Source organism: Taurulus bubalis (genome assembly GCF_910589615.1).
Source record: "Taurulus bubalis genome assembly, chromosome: 2".
Taxonomy (NCBI): domain Eukaryota; kingdom Metazoa; phylum Chordata; class Actinopteri; order Perciformes; family Cottidae; genus Taurulus; species Taurulus bubalis.
This window is the reverse complement of record NC_136590.1, coordinates 24,568,292-24,590,479: the sequence shown is the minus strand read 5'-3', so window position 1 is coordinate 24,590,479 and position 22,188 is coordinate 24,568,292. Positions and strand designations below refer to the sequence as shown.

General features: G+C 40.5%; 1 protein-coding gene across 1 annotated transcript in view; it reads left to right on the top strand.

The window, feature by feature from the left end:
- Positions 1 to 1,192: 1,192 nt before the first annotated feature.
- pou2f3 (POU class 2 homeobox 3) overlaps positions 1,193 to 22,188 on the top strand; it is a gene marked incomplete at its 5' end in the record, with an annotated part of 21,554 nt that continues 558 nt past the window's right edge. The window contains 12 exons of the mRNA XM_079236293.1: positions 1,193 to 1,241; positions 7,498 to 7,526; positions 13,671 to 13,772; positions 14,589 to 14,694; positions 15,248 to 15,336; positions 15,526 to 15,702; positions 16,542 to 16,683; positions 16,983 to 17,116; positions 19,092 to 19,256; positions 19,811 to 19,853; positions 20,014 to 20,122; positions 21,361 to 22,188. The exon at positions 21,361 to 22,188 is cut by the window's right edge and continues 558 nt beyond it. Of these exons, the coding sequence (XP_079092419.1) occupies positions 1,193 to 1,241; positions 7,498 to 7,526; positions 13,671 to 13,772; positions 14,589 to 14,694; positions 15,248 to 15,336; positions 15,526 to 15,702; positions 16,542 to 16,683; positions 16,983 to 17,116; positions 19,092 to 19,256; positions 19,811 to 19,853; positions 20,014 to 20,122; positions 21,361 to 21,397 (1,182 nt within the window). The 3' untranslated portion in view covers positions 21,398 to 22,188. The remainder of the gene's footprint in view (positions 1,242 to 7,497; positions 7,527 to 13,670; positions 13,773 to 14,588; positions 14,695 to 15,247; positions 15,337 to 15,525; positions 15,703 to 16,541; positions 16,684 to 16,982; positions 17,117 to 19,091; positions 19,257 to 19,810; positions 19,854 to 20,013; positions 20,123 to 21,360) is intronic.

Genomic DNA, 22,188 nt, shown 5'->3' with positions numbered 1-22,188 from the left:
TATGTATATATATATAAAATACAAATTAAAATAAATGTTTTTTGAAGAATCTGACCCTTCAAGGCAAGTTTATTTAAAAGCACATTTCAGAAACAAGGCTATTGGAAGCTCTTAAACATAAAAAGACAAAAAGACAAAGTGCAAAAGAAACACATTCAGACTTATTAGGAACGGCAAACAAAAACACCTTCATGCTAAGTTTGAATAATGAGAAAGTAGGTCAAAAATTTAAGATGCAACGTTTTTTGCGCTAGCGGCTAGATTCACAATAGAAATTGTGCAAATTTGAGCTTATTTAGCCCACATTTTAAAACAGTACTAGCACAAATGTTGAGAAATGTATAACACTTTATTACTTAGTGATTATTGCTTAACAATACAACTAGTAATGAAGTGCTTGGTAAACACAGGTATTCATTTAAAGGGTTTATTCTTCTAAGCTACTGGAATATAAAGGAGAGTAAACCCACTTCCTCCTTAGTAACTCGTATACCTCGTAGTAAACGACCACTCCAGCATTTTGTAACACACACACACACACACACACACACACACACACACACACACACACACACACACACACGTACACACACACACACACACGCACACACGCACGCACACACGCACGTACGTGCGTGCGCGCTGTAACTTGCAGTGAGCCCATTGTTGTTTTATGCAAACAAGGTGAAGCTCAATAGGTGGCACTGGGGCAAATATGCAAATCATCCCATCATGCATTGCAGGGCTGCAGGCTCCTGCAGAGGTGAACGTTTCTCCACTTAGGAAAATGCTGATGAGCAGCTGGTGGATTTTTCTTAAAAGTTTTCATCCGTAACACTTCATTTTTGAATAATCAGAGAAGACGGACGGCAACTGGAGCAACTCGACCTGTTGGTCTGTCTGAGGTGAGTCTCTCTCAACTTAAACAGGCTCATCAGGTACATTTATCAATTATGCTCATGGAGTTTAAATGAGTTTGTGTGGTTTTCCTTTCATAAAAGTGCTTCGTGGGAATATCAGCCTTGTTTATGAATATTACAAGTAGGAAGGAGTGTGTCGAGGTTTGTGTGGTGGAAGGGGAGGGGCAAGCCATTAGAATAAACTCAAGATCATTTTCCTGGGCACTTCATTATCCCGTTGAAGCCACAATCCTGCAGGAAAATCCGCCATATTTATTATTGCAGATATTAAGATGAGCGCAGACGCGGTGGAGCAGTCGGAGGCTCCAGCCGAGCAGGCAGGTAAGGACGGATTCACCTGTTTGTTTGTTGTTTTGTTACCTCACAGCTGCACGTAAAGCTGCATCCTCTCCACACACACAGACGAGTTTGTGCGATGTGATGCTGCACTTTGTATATTAAATATTGTTTTATTGTCTTTATACTTGAATTTTTTTTATTTAATCGGAAGATTGTTTGCGTTTGCTTTTTCCTAAGTGGTAAAAGAATACGGCCTTTTCATAAACTAAACTGTACTTTTTGCTTCTCGGTTCAACAACCGTTTGATGCTGTTATTTACATCAGGAAACATTTTTAGTATTTCAAGTACCTGGAAAGTCTTAAAAAAAACCCAGAATGTATTTGCTGAATGTTTCCTTTTCAAGCAACTTAAAGGGACAGTTCAGCCTACAATCAAAAATACATATTTTCTACCACATCATTTTGGAACCAGTATGGGAAAAAATATTTGTCCCTGTGAAAAGTTGTGCTTGAAGGGACAGTTCACGAATAAATGAAAAACATATTTTCATTCTTACCTGCAGTGCTTTGCATCAATCTAGATTGTTTTTGTGTGAGTTGCCAATTTTTTTTGGAGTCATCAAATGTAGAGATGTTTTTCTCCTCTCTGATACAGTGGGATTATATGGTACTCGGCTTGTGTTGCTTAAAGTGATACACACACAAAAAAACAGTTGTTTCACGTCGGAACTATTTTCTTTCAACCATAGTTCCTGCATGAAAATGCTCACGACAAAGTCTTTATTATCTTGAAAGTAACCGGGTCATGATTTCTGGAAAGAGACTGCTGTTTAGCCATCTGGTCCCATTATATTAGAGAAAAGGCAGACGTCTCCACGGCCGATATCTCCAACACCAGGCACAGCACGCCAAGAATAATGTAGTTTGATAAACAGCAGTACAGGCAAGAGGAACAAAGTGCGTTTTTTTTGTTTTTGGGGGTGAACTGTCCCTTTAACTTGGTTGACAAAGTCAAAAGTCTTTCCTTAACCTTAAACGAAGGGTTGCCTAAACTTTGTGTGAAAACGTTATACGTCTAACAGCATCCTAGAATATGAATGAAACATTTTAGATTTATGCCACAAAATGAACATAATTTTTTGCACAAAGAGAGCAGCTGCAGATATGAACGCAAACGTAAAAAACGAAAAAAAACATTCACTGAAACCATTTGAGGATTTAAACGGTCAGTTCACCCAAATTACACATTTTTCTTTTTTAAAGTTTAAGCAAAGTCATTAAGAACACATTTCTATTTACGTTGGCAGTTTAGATTTAAAAACAAAAACTATACAGGTAAAAGGAAAAATATGTTTTCTGATTTAGGGTTGTGCTGTCCCTTTAAGTACAACTTCTCACAGGGACAAGCATCTTCCTCATACTGGTCCATATGATGTGGCAGAAATAAAAGTAGCTTTTACAGCTGCCCCTGTGTGTCAGAGAAAGAGAGAGAGAGAGAGAGAGAGAGAGAGAGAGAGAGAGAGAGAGAGTGTGTGTGTGTGTGTGTGTGTGTGTGTGTGTGTGTGTGTGTGTGTGTGTGTGTGTGTGTGTGTGTGTGTGTGTGTCAGTGGATATCATGGCAGTTGGTTGCCGTACCAGGATGCACCTGAGGCTGTTTGATGAGAGAAGCATGCCGGCTGCCCCGCGGGGTCGAGGACTCCAACCAGACACCCACGAAGCAAAAACAAATGAAAACCAGGAACCAGCAACAGAAAAAAAAAGAAAAAAAAGTGGAACCTTTAAATTCAGACAATGGCTGCGTGAGAGAAACATCTCTGTTTCGTGGAAGTGCAACACGTCCGTGTTTTTATCAAAGTATATGAGCATTTCTTTGTCAGATCAGATGAGACAAAGTCACACTTAATGCAGCGCTCATTATTAGTGATTAGGAGGCCTGAGGGAATCAATATCAGCTCAAATATTCCCACAAAAAAAAACTATATATATGGTTGTATTCTCAATGAGGTCGAGAAGCATCTCTCTATGCTGATATTATTACTATAAAATATATTAACATCAATGTGTCTTCCCAATATCCTCACTTTTATTATTTTTCATTTATATTTTTTATTTAATAACAAACTTTATTCTCGAAGAGAAAACCTGAACAAATTAAACCAAAACTGTCTACGTGGCTCTTTATGCAACTTCCCCGAAATGATGTACATTTTGTGTCGTAAAGTCTAATGGCTGCCGTGATTATGTTTAGTGGAAATGTCTGGGAGATTTTTTACCCAGAATCCTCTGTTTTGTTGGGTTTAGGTTAGGAAACAAAAGCACTTCATTTAAAGTTTAGGAAAGTCTTTTGAATCTTTCAACCAAGATCTTCTTTAAATTGTGCTTAAAGGGCAGTTCACCCCAAATTCAATATACATACCCTTTTACATTTAGTGCTATTTATACATCATTTTGGAGATATTGTCCATAGACATCTTTGCCTTCTCTTCAATTAATTGGGACTAAAGAATTTAAATAAATACTTTGTTGTAAGCACTTTCATGCAGGAACTAACACAAAGTTCCCAACAAGGTCTTTGGATTATTTTGAATAACTGGGTCATGATTTCTAGAAAATTTTCCGGCAGATATTTTCAAAACCAGACACCTAAACAATCTAGATTTATAAATAGCGCTACAGGTGATAGGAAAAATACCCTTTTTAGATTTTTGCACTGCCCCTTTAAGTTGCTGTGAGTGGGAACATTTTGCAGATCATTTTATTAAAAATGTTTTGTCTTACCTTGATTTAAAATAACAACGCTTGATTCAGAAGTTTCTCTCAAACTCTTTGATTTTAATAATAATTTATAGCAGGCAGGCGTTGCTTGGTGAGATTTCGGTCAGATGTCTGACAACTTTAATATTCATGTGCTGCTCGTAAAAAACTGTCTCTGTTTTATTTTAAATCTGCGTCGTTGTGTAGCTTTCTGCTGTGTTTTTGTCAGCTTTAAATATCACGACAATCTGAAAGAAACATAGAATAATATTAAGATACTTTCCTCTTCAGTGGCCCACAAATGAAAAATATAATAACGTGAAAACAGAAAAGACAGATACAAAATTATAATTCTTGTGCAAGTTGAAGTTTCACGATCAGAGTCTGCTGTTTTTTTCAATTTTTGAATGAAGAGAAGAACAGTCTGCCGTCCCATAATGTATTGCACAAAGCTGCTCACGCGATAAAAAACAAAATCGTAGAAAAAATTAACAATAGGTCTGGAGACGGTTCTGTATTTTACTGAAAAGACCAAAAGCAACAATGAATGTGTGACACGTTCATGAACACATACACGCTTAGTGAGACAAAGAGAGACAGAGACAGAGAGAGAGACAGATAAATGGTAGTTGGTCACTCCGCAGTTGTGTTCGTAGTTAGTCTCTCACATGAGGAGAAAGTCACGTAACGCTAGTCACACTCGAGTAGTTAGTCTTGTGAGTAGTTAGTAATGTGAGTAGTTAGTAATGTTAGTAGTTAGTTAGTTAGTAACTCGTTAGTCCCTCAGTATTCCCATGAGTTGTTAGTGCCATGAATAGTTAATCAATAATTAGTTTTTTTGGACTCAATCCCACCTAAGTAATACTCACTAGAGCAACAAACGTGGATTAATCCATCGCTGAAAATACTTCCCTAAAAAATACACTGTTTCCTACTTTTTGTTTAACAAAAACAGCTGTTTTAGAAGATTTCTGAGCCCTTAAAAAAAACTATATTTGTGATGAATTCTTTTTAAATATGAACTAATGGGCTTTGGGCTGAGAGCAGGTTTTTGCACCTTTTTATTAAGTTTGCTGACAATAATAACAATATAGACATTCTTTAAATACTCGTGGCGTTCGAGCATCACGTCTGTATTGTTTAATTTCTTTTTGTACAAAACGCAAATACACAGTGATTTCTTAAAACTTACAAACAGTAGAGACAATTACTATAATAGTACCTAAAGTAAGCAGTACTATTACTTTTTACAGTATTTGTTGCATTTAATTTAGCACATATGGTACAGTAAAAGTCTCTTTTTTTAAGCTATTGTTGATACGTTTTTGTTTATTGGTTAAATAAAATGATTATTAAAGTACTCATTCTATCTACTATTAAGATGCAGAATGTGTCCGGGATACATCTTCTGTGACTTTACACTCCAGAAATGTCAAATTCTGACAAACTGAAGTCAAACAGATCATTGTGCCAAAGGGGAAATATCACAGTTTATAATAATCTACACTCTCACTCTTTTAGAAAAAGACAAAACAACTGGTTAAAATGGAGATGTATAGGCAAGGCAAGGCAAGTTTATTTGTATAGCACATTTCAACAACAAGGCGATTCAAAGTGCTTCACATAAAACCATTAAAAGCATCAAAACATAATGCAGATTTAAAAACAGTTAAGAAAACATTAAAACAGTCAAAAAACAAAATAAAAGTAGAAAAAGCAACTTTAAAAATAAAAGTTGAATAAAAGTTGCAGTGCAGTTTAAGAAATAAAATGCAGTAGTGAGATGCAGTAATTGAATCTGGTTCAGTTAAAGGCAGCAGCAAACAGAAAAGTCTTCAATGTGGACTTAATAGTGTATAGTGAGCAGCCGTCGTTTTCCAGTGTGTGTGTGTGTGTGTGTGTGTGTGTGTGTGTGTGTGTGTGTGTGTGTGTGTGTGTGTGTGAGTGAGTGTGTGCAGGACGAAGCACTAACATGGCTTCCTGCGCTCACAGCTGATTTGCATGTCTTGGTCATTTCCATACTGGAAGTTCGGCTGTGATGCTGGTTGTGCTGGGGGGGCAAGTGACATGGTGGAGTGGTGGTAAGGTGAGGTGGGTGGCAGGGGGGGTTATTGGTGGATTTGCATCGTGTGTCTCCAGCAGCTCACCGCCTCTCTCTCTCACACACACACACACACACACACAGTCCAAAGGCCCAATTTGACATTCAAATGATGTGAGCTTATCCAGCACACCTTTGAACCGCCCTCCTCCATCAGCCGTCTGCCTGTCCTCTCTTTAAACACAAACTCGTGCTCGGTGCAAACTGGTACTTCTTAAAAACTTGTGTCCTTTTCTTCATGATGTGTTTTCATTTTTTTTATGGGCGAAAATACTAAATAATAAATAAATAAAAAAATAAAATAATGTTTCACTAATGTTGATAAAGGCAAAATATATGCAACAAAAATAGTAGAGAAAAAGAAGAAAAAAACAGCAATGAGCAAGAAACAAATTGTACAGTACTCCTTTAGAATAACAATTATAACACAGACAGAACAAAACATAACTACACAAGAAGAAACTAAAAACAAGTGATTCACGTGACTACTCATGTGACTAACTATTCAAGTGACTAACTACTCACGTGACTAACTATTCATGTGACTAACTACTCACGTGACTAACTACTCATGTGACAAACTACTCATGTGACCAGCTATTCATGTGACTAACTACTCACGTGACTAACTACTCATGTGACCAGCTATTCATGCGACTAACTACTCACGTGACTAACTACTCATGTGACCAGCTATTCATGCGACTAACTACTCACGTGACTAACTATTCATGTGACTAACTACTCATGTGACTAACTATTCATGTGACTAACTACTCATGTGACTAACTATCCATGAGACTAACTATTCATGGCACAAACAACTCATGGGAATACCGAGGGACTAACGAGTAACTAACTAACTACTAACATTACTAACTACTCACAAGACTGACTACTCATTACACTAACTACTCACAAGACTAACTACTCTAGTGCGACTAGCGTTACGTGACTTTCTCCTCATGTGAGAGACTAACTACGAACACAACTGTGGAGTGACCAACTACTATTTATCTGTCTCTCTCTTGTTTCCCAGGGACTATTTATCTGTTTCTGTTGTATTGAGGTGTATTTGTGTTGCACTGATTCAAGTCAACATGTTTTATATCTTACTTTTAGACCATATGAGACATACGTTGTTCTTACTGTAACACGTTATCCTCCAAGAGTGGTGTGTTTTTTAGATCCAAGTCCAATCAAATTAAAAAAAGTTACATTTGTTTTTCCGCCAATACTTTGTTCATTTTAATTTAAAAGTCTTTATTTAATTATGTTTTTGCAGTTTGTAGATCCTATCATTGCAGGCTTAAAAACAGAATGATTGTGGTGAAATCTAACATTTAATGCTCACTGACATCTTTATATTTAATTTGTTCTGTGTCACTCTGAAGAAGCTGAATGTAAAAACCAAACTGAATCCCTCTCTCTTCCGACATTTAGAGCAAAACAGAATCGACTTCCATCGACAAGTGAGTATCAGTTTTTAATATTTTATTACTGCACTTCCTGTGTTCAATGAAGATTTATTGAATGATAAATATCTTCAGGAGGATTTTGATTGTTTAGTTGTACATGTAAGGACCTTTCCCTGTTTAGCAGACATGGACTAGTATTTGTTTAATCTTTGACAAATATCTTTAACATTAAAGTCATTTAATGTTACTAGTTTAAGTCATTTCCCTCTTAAATAACAGAAAATGATAAGAGCATCCACAGAAAGCGATGACTCAACTAAACCACCAGGATCCTGTTCCAGTGTTTTACTTTGGCTCAATTGATCAAATATTCTCTAAACTGTTTTCGCAAATTTTTCGTGTGACATCCAAACTATGTTGCATGTGTGCAAAAAAATACTTTAACCTAAACATTTAATTCATGCTTCAAACCCCAGTTATAGTGTGTAAATTGGCCAACGTCACCAAAATAAAAAGCTGGTACTGGTCAAACTGTCTAGATGTGTCGTCACAAGTAGACCTGGAAATGTTTTATATCTACAAATATCTGTTTTACTGACACTGAATGTGTCCTGTATTATACCACAACGTCCATCTATCACACTGAGGCTTTTTAAATTCAGATTTCAACAGTAGGTAAAAGTTTACTGGGAAAAGTCATTAATGTAGTGCACAGGTATAAAACAATCACCTTTAATCTTCCATGTCAAGTCATTGACATGGAAGAAAATAGTGGCCACAAAATGTCACTCATGCTACAAAACAAACCCTGCAACAATTTAAAAAGCTGCGGTAGTTCAGTAAAAAAAAAAAAAAAAAACGCTATGTTATAGATTTTTGCTGACTATTTTTTACTGACAATTAGAAAGTTAGCTAGCTTTAAAAGCATGGTGATTGTGCGTCAAAAGCTAGCTACTTATTCCACCATGCTTTAAAGCCACACTGTTAGGAACCGGACCACGGTGGCTGGTCTCACAAGCAGACAAGGCAGTTTGATTCAAAAGCGCAAGTCTTTACTCAGTATACACACAGAACGTCAAAAGACAAACTCGCACAGGACAGGGAGTTGACACAGACTAAATACACAGGGGAACGAGACACAGGTGGAACCAATGAGGGCGGGGCTTGCAATCACAGGAGGGCGGCACACAAGGAGGGAGGAGTCTGGAACGAGAGACAAGGTGAGTGACAGACAACACAACATACACAGACAGTGAACACAGAACTACCCAGAGGGTCTGGGTGTAACAGTACCCCCCTCTAAGACCGGCACCTGACGGACCCGGTTCATCAGGGAACCTCTGGTGGAAGTCCCTGATGATGTCTGGCCCCAGAATGTTGTTGGGAATGTTGCTGGCTTAGGCAGGGGAATGAAATGGGCCATCTTGGAGAACCGGTCCACCACTGTGAGAACGGTGATGCTACCCTCGGACAGGGGAAAACCAGTGACAAAATCCAGAGAGATGTCCGACCAGTGGCGATGTGGAACCGGTAGCGGGCGCAGAAGGCCAGGCGGAGGAAGTCGGGCAACCTTACTCCGTGCACACACCTGGCAGGCTGATACATACTCCCCTACCTCCCTCGCCATTGCGGGCCACCAGAACCGCTGCTTAATGACGAACATCGTCCTCCGAACCCCGGGGTGGCAGGAAACGCGAGAAGAATGGGCCTACTGGATGACCTGTGATCGGAGAGAACAAAAACATTTGCGGCAGCCTGTCTCACCCTCTCCTCAATGTTCCATGTAACGGCCCCAACCAGGCAGGACGGGGGCAGAATGCATGAGGGAGGGGCGGTGGGGGCAACAGGGTCAAAAAGCCGAGACAGAGAATCAGGCTTCACATTCAAGAAAGCCCGGGCGATAAGATAACGAAAAGTTAAACCTACTAAAGAATAGAGACCACCTGGCTTGACGAGGGTTCAGTCTTTTAGCTGTCCGCAGATACTCAAGGTTCTTATGATCCGTCCAGACCAGGAATGGGTGCTCTGCCCCCTCCAGCCAGTGCCGCCATTCTTCCAGAGCAATCTTGACGGCGAGAAGTTCCCGGTCTCCTATGTCATAACTCCTCTCCGCAGGTGAAAGTCTCTGAGAGAGGAAAGCGCAGGGGTGCAGCTTGTTATCCCCTGCGGACCTCTGGGACAGTATCGCTCCAATTCCCATATCCGAGGCGTCCACCTCCACCACGAACTGCTGACGGGAGTCCGGGAGGGTAAGCACCGGAGCAGTGGTGAACGCTCCCTTGAGCCGCTGAAAGGCAGCATCGGCGGAGAGGTTCCACTGGAACCTAATGGCAGAGGAGGTTAGTGCATGCAGGAGGGCTGCTACAGAGCTGAAGTTCCTAATAAACCTCCTATAGAAGTTGGCAAACCCCAACAAACGCTGGACCTCCTTGCGGTTGCTAGGAGTGGCCCAACCCATAACTGCCTCGACCTTCCCCGGCTCCAACCTCACATTGCCCTCGGAGACAATAAACCCAGGAATGAAACAGTGGAGACATGAAACTCACATTTCTCTGCCTTCACAAACAGCTGTTGGTCAAGAAGGCGCTGGAGGACCCGTCTGACGTGACCTCGGTGAGTCTCCTCGTCGGGGGAGAAGATAAGGATATCGTCCAAATACACAAAAACCGAGATGTTGAGCAAGTCCCGGAGGACATTGTTCGCCATGGCCTGGAAAACAGCTGGAGCATTGGTTAGTCTAAAAGGCATTGCGAGATATTCATAATGCCCACTAGGGGTATTGAAGGCAGTCTTCCACTCGTCCCCCTCCCTAATTCTGACTAGATGATAGGCATTTCTTAAGTTAAGCTTGGAAAAGATCTTGGCATCCTGCAACAGATCGAATGCCGACAAAATAAGAGGGAGGGGGGTACCTGTTCTTGATGATGTCGTTCAGACCCCTGTAATCTATACAGGGGCGGAGAGTCTTGTCCTTCTTGCTGACGAAAAAAAATCCCGCTCCCGCTGGGGATGATGAAGGCCTGATCAGGCCTGCAGCCAATGTGGAGGTCACATAATCCCTCATAGCCAGTGTCTCAGGTGCAGACAGGGAATAGAGCCTTCCCCTAGGAGGAGCAGACCCCAGAAGCAGATCAATGGCGCAGTCATACGCCCGGTGGGGAGGCAAAGATGTAGCTCGGGCCTTATTAAATGCCTCCTTAAGGTCATGTAACATGCCGGCACCTTGGAAAGGTCTGGGTAGTCAGAATCCAACGGAAGCGCCGACTGAGGCGTAGGTAAGGTCTGGGATGTTCTTGTGGGAAAACATCTCCAGAACACTCCTTCGTCCATGCAATCACCGTTCCCAAAGCCCAGTCCATGTGGGGGTTGTGCAGGGTCAGCCAGGGGTGGCCCAAAATGAGGGGGTGTTGCAGGGACTGGAACAAGTGAAAACAAATAGTCTCTGTGTGGTGGTCTGGGAAGGTTAGCTGTACAGGGAACGTGTGGTGAGTTACCCGGGAGAGTAGGCACCCATCAAGGGCACTAGCCTCCAGAGGTTCGGAGAGGAGGCGGACCTCCAACCCTAACCTGCCAGCCAACCCAGTGTCCATTAGGGTAGCGTCAGAACCAGAATCTACCAACACCTCTTGACTGAGCGAGGCGGTTGGCGAGGTAATAGAAACCCTGGGGAGTACACCAGGAGGGCTTACGAACAGTGTTGTACGGCTCACCAGCATCGTCCTCCTCACTGATTAGCCCGGTCTTTTAGTGGACAGGAGGCAATAAGGTGGCCCCTCTGGCCGCAGTAGATGCACCTGCCCTCCCATAGGCAGCGCTGACGCTCCTCCGGAGTCAAGCTGGTCCTCCCAAGCTGCATGGGTTCCTCTGCGGAGACTTGGGGAGCGGAGATGCCAGAAGTGGCAGGGAACCTAGGGGCTGGGCCGGTAGCGAGGTTGCTAGGGAAAGAAGAGACTAAGCCGGGGGCTGGTAAGCTAACAGAGCGGCTCCCCCCCCCCTAAACGGCTCTCTAGCCTTACAGCAAGGGCGATTTAGGCATCAAGACTCTCCAAGTCATCCCTCATGACTAATTCCTCCCTCACCGGGTTATTAAGTCCCCTGAGAAAAACTCCCTGGAGAGAATCAGACCACCCTGACCCTTGCGCTACAGTTCTGAAGTCGATGGAAAACTCAGCTACGCTGCGGGATCCCTGCCGTATGGAGAGTAGCCGTGAGGCAATGTCCTTACTGCTTACAGGGTGATCAAAAACCTTACGCATCTGTCAGAGAAGCGCTGGAATGAGGAGCTAGTGGAAGACTGGCTGTCCCAAATGTTAGTAGCCCAGGCTAAAGCTCTCCCAGTAAGTGATCCCATAACAAAGGCGATCCTCGCGCTATCAGTTACATACCTAGAGGGCTGCTGGTCGAAAACTAGGGAGCACTGCATAAGGAACGACCTACATGTTCCCAGATCCCCAGCGTAGCGCCCTGGAGCAGGGACGTGTGGCTCCCAGGAGCCAACAGCGGGCTGGATAGGAGGCAGAGAAGGAGCAGGAAGAGGCGGCTGTGAGACGACTTGAAGAAGCTGCTGTCCAAGCTGGTCGACGTTAGCAGAGAGGCCCTGGATGGCCTCCATCATTTCCTTGAGAAGTCTGTCGTGGCGACCGACAAGAGCGCCTTGGGAAGCGAGAGCTTCCCAAGCTCTCGCTTGCTGGACAGCCTCGGCGTACGCTGAGTCCATAATGGCGAGTTTGTACTGTTAGGAACCGGACCACGGTGGCTGGTCTCACAAGCAGACAAGGCAGTTTGATTCAAAAGCGCAAGTCTTTACTCAGTATACACACAGAACGTCAAAAGACAAACTCGCACAGGACAGGGAGTTGACACAGACTAAATACACAGGGGAACGAGACACAGGTGGAACCAATGAGGGCGGGGCTTGCAATCACACAGGAGGGCGGCACACAAGGAGGGAGGAGTCTGGAACGAGAGACAAGGTGAGTGACAGACAACACAACATACACAGACAGTGAACACAGAACTACCCAGAGGGTCTGGGTGTAACACACTGGTCAACATTCAGTCAACAGTGTTAGCGTAGCATGAAAGCATGGTGGAATAAGCTAGCTTAATAGCTATCGGTACGGAAGAGTAGGCACATAAAGTTGCCAATCATCTGGCAATGTTCTTTCCTACACTGTGACGTGAGGGTGTGGATGAAGCATTAAGTTGTTTCATTTTTATGTAATGTTCCAACTCTTGCTGGATGTCAGTTTAGTTTAAACAGAAGTTACGGTTGCCAAAGCGAATGAGAGAAAAAACCTGTATTATAAACAAGGTCTTGCTGCTTTGTATGTTGAAGGTATTATTCTATATGTTTTGCTATTGCCAACAATTATTGTACAAAACATAAAAACAACAATGTTTTATTAAGGCTGTGAAACCATACGTTCTTTACCCATTGATTCCAACTGAAGACAAATCTTTAAAGACAAGTCATATGTATATTCTTTATTTTTATTTTTTTAAAGCTAGCAAAAGCCTGAGCAAACTGTACTCCATCAGTAGTAAACAGTGCATTGCTTAGGGACTATTTTACACAGAAAATACTTGTTAGACATATGAATTAATTGTTAGTTTCTGTCTCTTCGTGGTATTTGTTGATAATAAGAGAAATAAAGATAATAAAAATACTTTATGTGCACTTAATAACAAAGCTATATTGAAATATATTTAGCCGGGAGGCATGAGAAAAGTACAGAACCTTGAACCCAGAGACACAACTGACTTTTCTTTTGACGGCCAACACCCTGAGGATAAACTACCTGCAGATGTCAATAATGACTCTTTAGAAACATCTCAAATAGTTTGCAGCTATTTGGATTACTTCTCCAAACACTCACTTTTTGGCAATAGGAGGTCATTTCTTTTTTCAATGCTTGTGTTTTCAGGAAGTGACATGGCTGTCAGGGGTTAGGAGGGTGGTGGGGGGTATTTGCATACTGGCTAGCCTGAGGGGAGGCAGAGAGTCTATCACTCTTTTGTAACATGTTTACTGACCAAACTGGTCCTGGAGTGTGCACAAGTGTGTGTGCACTTGTAAACACGATAATTTCCCCCTGACGTTATGCAACGACAATATTTTCAATCGTTTTAATGATATGCTCTGTCCATAAGAAATCTGAGTTAATGCTGTTACTGGCTGTGCTTTGGATGTCTCAGATTAAGAGAGAGGAGATCAACGACTCGCCTCATTCAGCCGCCACGCTGAAGACATGTCACCTGACACAGAGCTCTCCAGTGCCTGGAGGTCAGCTGTCTGGGGTCTGTTGTTTTAACATTTTTATCATCCTATTTAACACTAACCCAAACAACCCCCGACACTATACAAGAGTTTAACAATAAATAAATATAATCCCAAAATGCCATTTAAAAATAAATAAATATATAAAACAATTACCACCTTGTAACCCCAAAGTATGTCAATATAAATAAAAATGTATGAATACCCCACATGTTAACCCAATCCCAGTGAGCCAAAATAAAAATAAAATATCCGTTAGCCCATTTTCATTGCAATATATCTTTCTATTTTACACAATGCATATTGTGTCAGAAGGTGGAAGTTTATTTACTTCTTACATTATGCAAGTTTTGACCCATTTAGAGAACTTGAAGTAAAGAGATCTCAGCCTTTTAACTTGACAGTGCTGTGCTAAATCACTGGAGAAACACAGTAAAAAACAAACCAAAGGATTCTTTTGACAAATCCCCCAAAAACAAGACATTTAGTCAAATTGGTATCTGATTAATTGTGATTGATTAGGAGATTTAACGATTAAATAATTTATTTTGTTGACAACTTTTACTACTTTAAATAACTTTGAGTTACAAACTAAAGCAAAGCATCGTGTTTTATAAGCTGATCATATGTTATGAAAAATAGTAATTAAGGCCGTCAGATAAATGTAATGAAATAAAAAGTACAATATTTCTTTCTGAAATGAAGTAGAGTAGTATAATGAAGTAGCACTGAATCAAAAATATTCATGTGAATAGTACATCAGTGAAATGCTTCCATAAATGTACATTCACTATGTTTATGGCTTGTTGTTGTGTGTTTTTCTGTCTTTGCTCCAGGAGCTCACCTCTCTTCATACCATGCAGCAGCTGGTTCTGATGCCACCATCTCACCTGTCGTCTCCCTCACCATTCCTGCTCTCCCAGAGCCCAACAAGCCACCAAGGTGGAGTCCTGAAACTGACTAATTTTTATTGAGTGAATGAATTTTTGGTTTTCACAAAAATATTTTAAGCACATATATAAATACTTACACCAGCCAGGTCTGGAAACAGAGGGAAACAGCAGTGAAGCCAATGCAGAAGTGCTATGCTTCATGTGTTGAAGCTGCATTCTCTCTACTGACCATTAGGGGCCGACTCCACTGGTTGTATAGAAGTCTGTAGAAAATGACTACTTCTCTCTTGATTTATTCCCTCATAAACATTGTAAACATGAGTTCATGTCTCAATCTCTAGTTTCAAGTCTTCTTCAATACAGCATGATGTTCATTTAGTAAATTACGTGCGGAGAACAATATGGCGGCGGCCAAAAGACTGAACTTGAGGCTTAAAAAAAAAAAAACATAGTCCCGAACCAATGGGTGACTACGTCCACTTCTTATATACAGTTTAGGATTCAGTACAAAGTTTTAAATTATTTTTTCCCGGGGGAACGTCGTGCTGCATCTTTTTCTTGACAATAAATAATTGATAAAAATCTGCTTTTTTCCTTTGCAGCCCTTCTGCAGCAGAACCTGCTGTCCCTTCCCTGCCAGAGTCAAACTAGTCTCCTTCAGCATCAACCTGGTCTGGCTCTGACTCCCCAGGTAAACCCAGACCACCTCCTGTTTACATACATATCAGTGGATTTATGAGGCAGAGAGACAAAATCGAGGCATGCGGCCAAGTAGATGTTGAGTCTTGTAGATGCATTGTAGTTGTTTTTGTTGGGCTACAGGACAGTAAACACCTTTTGTTTTCCGAAAGATTATTACTGTGATGCCTCTCTGATCCAGGTTATGAGTCGCTCCGGTCTAGCAGGCCCGTCTATGGAGAACCACATGGACATATCCCACCTGCAAATGCCGAAACACATGTCGGTGCCACCGCAGGATGAACCCAGTGATTTGGAAGAGCTGGAGCAGTTTGCGAAAGCTTTCAAACAACGACGCATTAAACTGGGATTCACCCAGGTAATTAAGAAGAGCTAAACTTTGTTTTCTTCTAAAGGCTCTGAAAACTGGTGCTTATGGAGTTTTTTACATTCTGGATAAGATTTAAAACCAAGAGACCAAGTTTACAGGGTCTTTCAGGACATTTACACTCTTTATCCACCAAAATTAGCAGTGATTTGCAGGTTATTTTAACCCTTTAATAATAGGCAATATACTAATTTCTCATTGCCAAAAGAAGAGTAGACTTTCTGGGTTTTTCTTGTCATAAATATGCTGCAAATCAGGGTAAGTAAACAGTGGAATTGCTACAACGGCAACTTCTCTTTCTATATCTGTGACTTATTCTGTTTATTTTTAAAACTCTCAAACCAGAGTTGGTGATGGTTTTGAGAGTTGGAAAGACTAACAAAGAGGGATTTGACTAGACAATGATCAGCAAGGACAAATCAATGTTTCTATCAATGGAGTCCCGTGGCTTTGAGGAGAGCATATCAATTGTGTCAATTTTGTATGTTAATCAATTATAAATGCCCAAATCCCAGTTTATTTTATGAATTCAACTCAATGGACGTAGATTAATTTGTCCTGGAAATTAATGCTGACTATGAATCTTCGCACTAAAGAGAAAAGCCAGACGTTCTTTTTGTGCAGTTGGAGAGGAGTTTTACTTGCTCCCTCAAGCAGTTTTAATAGTTTTTCTTCTAAATATGAGTGTAAAAGTTCATTCTTGATCTTGGAAACAGTAGAATCTAGACTCATGGTTTGGCTTTGTCCAACTGATTAAATATATTATTTTTTATACTTTTCTATTTGCATGATGAGAAGGTGATGTAGTTCATATGTTTGTGTTTTCACAGGGAGATGTGGGCCTTGCGATGGGAAAACTGTACGGGAACGATTTCAGCCAGACCACAATCTCTCGCTTTGAGGCTCTAAACCTCAGCTTCAAAAATATGTGCAAGCTCAAACCTTTGCTGGAGAAATGGCTGAGTGACGCAGGTACAACACAATGATCACGATTTTTACGGTATATCATTGATAATTCTGGCTTAATGTGAAAATGGTCTATAAAACAAGCAAATCAAATATAAAATTCAATAAAAATGTCTCTTTAAGAAGAATTTTAAGCAGAAAATATACTTCGCGTAGTCTTTTGACTCAAACCCACCCCCACTAAGTCTTAAGTTCTAATTCTGCACAAAAAATGCTCTTAAAATCAGAGTGAAACTGTGACTTACCTGTCTGTTGTTCAAAGACGATGATAACTTCCGTGTTGTATATTGATTTTATTACATTAGAGAACTCACCTCCGGACTCGATGAGCAACCCCACCTCTCTGCCGCCGCTGATAGAGGGATACGGACGCAAACGGAAAAAGAGGACAAGCATTGAAACGAACATCAAGCTCACTCTGGAGAAGCGTTTCCATGATGTGAGTTCAAGACTGAAACAAAATCTAAAACGAGAAGAGGTGCACTCAGTAGAGTGCAGATCTCCGTCAGGTGTTTTTGCAACGACACCTGCTGTATTGTGTGATTGAATGTGTACAAACCACAATTGGCGAACTATTATCTAGACACTAAGTATGGCGTCGTAAAAAACACTTGATTCAAACTAAAAAACAAGTGACGATGTATGCAGGCAAATGGCTCAAAGTCGTCCTATTGGATTGCAGCAGCTGAGTGGCTGTGATGTACTCAGCAGGGTGCATTTTGTTTGTCCCGTTGGCTGTCAGCTAAACACACCGTCCAAAATTGTTATAGTTATAGTCGTGGACAGACACAGGGGGTCACACTCACTCACTCATGAAATGGCATTATCCTCCTGGCGGAGATGATAAACACGTTTTTTCATTGTGAGCATGGTCTTCATACTAGCTATAGAAGAAAAGTTGATTTGCATTATATTTTCTGTCTCTTCACATCTGGGCCCCATTCCTCCAGTGGCGGGCCGTGCATTTTATACCTAGGCCTGCTGTCTGATATCGTATACCTAAATACGCGCATGACGGGATGCTGTTCGGCCAGCAGAAATGGCTTAGCAGGCCCTGACAGCCCGCCACTGCATTCCTCGTACCTGGTTCAACAAAGTCAATAAAATGTCCTATTATCCAGCTTAAATTACCGAGATGATTGACGTCAGGCTATGTCGGTTTCTCTAAGGCTGAACCGCCCTCAAACAGTCTCGTTCATTCGAACCAGACGTCAGTCATCTTGATAATTGCCCATGCCCGTTCCTCTTCAAAAGGGGGAGGAGTCAAACACAGATTACATGATCTTCAAACGCTACAATGGCAAATAAGATCAGAGAACGAGCGTCTCTTTTCTCCGTGGAGGAGCAGGAGATGATCATGACTACATATGATGAATTTAAGACCATAATCATGGCAAAGTCTAATGGTGCGTTCACATCCAAAGCGTAACGAATATTCGCAACACATTTGCAACACAAGTCACATAAGCATTGCAAAATATCAGACAAGTTAAATGCGTAAGTGTTGGGAAAATTTATCGGCTAATTTTAAGTGCGCCATCACCCAAATCAAACAGATTATATTTATTTAAATGTGCCTGCTGGCAGTAGTATACAAATATATACTTGTGAGGATATATGTACTGTATGCGCATATGTATCATATATGTGTATATACATGTATGTGTAGATTACCATATAACTAGGAGTTTGAATCTGTGTATGGGCGGATCAGTATGTATGTATTATTCACAATCAGAAATTCAATCTGAAAAGAAATTGTGTGTAATTCTCTGTATTCTTATCATGAGTCCACCTTAATCATTTCCTACAATAATGATATGTATGGTGTACTAATAACACTGTCATAATTATGCTTTCAACACATCCATAAGTTTCTTAAGCGCTAAATAAACGCTACGAACAGCACGCCATGCAGGGGATTTCCCGATGTTCTCCACATCGCTGACACTACAAACATGTACCACTTGCAAAAAAGCTCAGGGCTGTGAGCCAGTCTGCATACAGTATGTGAGACGGTTGATACTCTGCTGCGCCTATGGTGTTCAATGTACGGCTCGAGGAGGTCTCGTAAATGATTCCTTTTCGGCAGAATCGATCGCGCTCGTACAGGAAGTCATGATGATGTTAGAACGGATCTTGGCGTCTGGAAGAACTCTCTCCCTATAAAACTAATATAACTAATATCGCAATAGGAGGAATACGACCCTGATCTCTATATCTGTACAGACACAACAAACTCCATTACAAACATATTAAGTTGTATGTTTTTAACACATTTTTAAAAGATTCTTATATAAAGCAATATGACGGACACCAGTGGTTGCCAGGGCGCTATATACCTTGAAAACCTCCTGTCTTAGCAGTTGAATTAAATGAGGAAACCATGTTTTTGTTGTTGTTGTTGTTTTCAGAACCCCAAGCCCAACTCTGAGGAGATAACCCAGATCTCAGAGCAGCTCGCCATGGAGAAGGAGGTGGTTCGAGTTTGGTTTTGCAATCGGCGTCAGAAGGAGAAAAGGATCTACTGCCCATCGACAAGTTTATCGGTCAAGTCACACGGCTACAACTCTAGAATGGTTAGCCGTCTCAAACATCCATTTCTTTCACTTAGAATTAAAAAGCAATACAATTTTCGTATGTAATTTCCCTTTAATTAATTGTTATTTGTATTAAGCGTTGCAATTCATTAATATAATACAATTTAGAGGCTGGTTGTTTCCTTCTGCCTCCAGTCTTTATGCTAAGATACACTAACCATCAGTGTCAGAGACCATAGAAATCAGATAGTAAAACAGACATTGAACAAGCTAGCTTGCTAATTCCACCATAATTAAATACTCATCTGGTGATACCAATGCTAAAATGAATCATTCCAACATGTAAAAGCCAAAATACAAGTATGGACCTGACAATAAGCTTGATAAGTCCCATTTAAGTAATAGTTGGGAAGAATGATCATGATGCAGAATGGCCCTTTTTTTACTATGCTATATTATTTTAGAATATTATATTCAGTTTTAATCATAAAAAAGAATCAAAGTTTATCTATAGGTATAGGTGTCTAGGTGCATCAAATCATATATATATATTTTAAGTTTGATTTATCTCATCCATTTTCACACAGTATCAGGCCACATCATCCAGATCCTACAGCCCTGCGGCTACAGGCGGAGGCAAGTGCTGTTTCCTACGTTCAACTATTGTTCACGTTCATTCTAGATGTTGGAAACTTTGTAAAAATGTTCACCTCTTATCTTACTATTCAGGCCTAAATAGCACACCACTGTAATAAAATTATGCATTATAATGTTTTTTTTTACCTTTTATTTCCAGTTTCATCAAATTCCTCTCCAAATAGCCGGGACGCTTCTCCCAATGGTCTGTCAGCAGCCTCCGTCTCTTTAACGTCTCAGGTTAACCCGGCTTCCTACAGCACGCCAGGGTAAGAAACTTCAGACTATGGTCTCCAATGCATTTTAAAGATACCAGAACAGGGAGCCTGTGACACGAAGGAGATTCAGAGGTGCCGGTGGTCAGATTTAGTTTGGACTGGATTGAGCCAGTCAAGCAGTTTCTTCTCGTTTCCAATGTCTGCGCTCAGGTTAGTTTATTATAAAGACTGGTTACAGAATCTGCCCACCAACACCTCCAAAAAAAAATATCACAAATTAACATGTTATGTCGTGTGTGTTTAATCAAAACACAAAGTGTATTATGGACAATTTTTTATGAGGACAAGAAACCTAATGTACATATTTCCTAAAGGTTTGGACTATTTCTTCAAATGAATCGTCAAAACTAATTTGCTGAATGAAGTACAGTTGTGGAAGAAGTATTCAGATCCTTTACTACAGTAAAAGTACTAATACCACATTATGAAAAGTCAGAGTCCTGCATTCAACATTTTAGGTTTATAAGTATCAGTGCTCAAAGTATGAAAAGTAAAAGTATCTATCTCTGTTGTACTATTATATGATGTTTCATGTTAATGTGCATGCTGCATGTTACTGCTTTAGATGTTTAAAGTTTTGCTAATATAATCCTTTAAATAGAGCTCTGCAAGGAATGAGTCCTAAAACCAGGAAATGAGTCAGCGTCTTTCCTTTGTCTCAAAGTCAATGTGTTTTTTTTATGGGCTTTTGGTTAAATGTCTGAAATACAATCTGTGGTTTACACAAGCTGAACAGATTTTATTGTTTTGCTCTACAAATACATCAGTAAATACTCAAGGCGCACATGTGTTAAGCTTTTAGGAACTGGGACTAGCTAAGTGGTTACAGCCTATATAACGTTAGCTTATTACTTCTCCTGAATGTATTTACGTTTCAAAGATCATAAAAGTGATGTTCTAATGTTAAGATTACTTTGCCGAACAAAACCTGTTCATACCATGAAGGTTTGTTCGCCGCAGAGTTTATTTTTCACAAATAATTTAATGGAAAAATCTCATTAGCTTTTTGTCAAGGAAAACAATTTGACGCTAACTTCCGGTTTGGACAAACATTTTTCATCCCTGAAGCCCGCCGTAGTGTTGGATAGTTAAATCTACCTTATGATATTCTATAAGATCATCACATGTTTGTTTGGTGAAGTACAAGTACCTCTATTTTGTACTGCGTACTTGAGTAAATGTACCTTCCCGTGTTCTGATAACCATCTGATCCCCGTTGGTCCTTTCAGGTCCTGGTACCGCACGTGGAATTCTGCGTACCACTGAGAACCATGAACTGTATCATATGAAGCTTTTTTTTTAAGCTTTTGTTTTGTTTTGAGAAGGATGTACAGTGAAGAGATGTCTGAACTGTTGTGAACAGGGTCTTACAACTACAGGCCAAACCCGTGACACAAAAAAGCAGAGGACTGCTGGTAGGAAAAGCCTCGAGCTGTTTGACTTGTGTTCAGGTGACTCTTTGAGATCAGCTGCAAAGAGGAAGAATACACACACAAAAAACACACCTGACAAGATGTAAAGACTAGCGGGGATTCTCATGTTCCCATGTGGCTCAAATAGACTCAAACAACCGGTTTGAGTGATTGTGTACCAAGCTGTTCCCTTTTTTTTCTCCCTCTGCCATCTTTATGTTGGGCTCTTAATATGTTTTTATGTTCGTATCATAGCTTGTGTTGTGTTTGTGAAGTTTAATTGATCCTATGTTACATACTGCTGGCCTGTCTAAATAAATATGCAGTAAAATGGGAATTTAGTTTGTTGAACTGTTCACTACGGCTGCAAAAAAGACCCTATATTTAATTTGTTTTAATATATATATAATTTGGGATCAGAACAGCTTTTTAATTTTTTTTTTTTTTTTTAAAGGATGGATCTGTTTTGTTTACAACTTGGGTTCTTTTTGTTGCAGTTTTGGCAGTCATTTCTTATGATAATAGCAGTGAAGCAGAAACATGATTGGACTGGTTGTAGGTTATTGCGATCCCTTTTCCAGGCGACAGAAGTGACCTCTAATAATCCATTGTTGCACTAGAAAACTATGTGGAATGGAGGTTAAA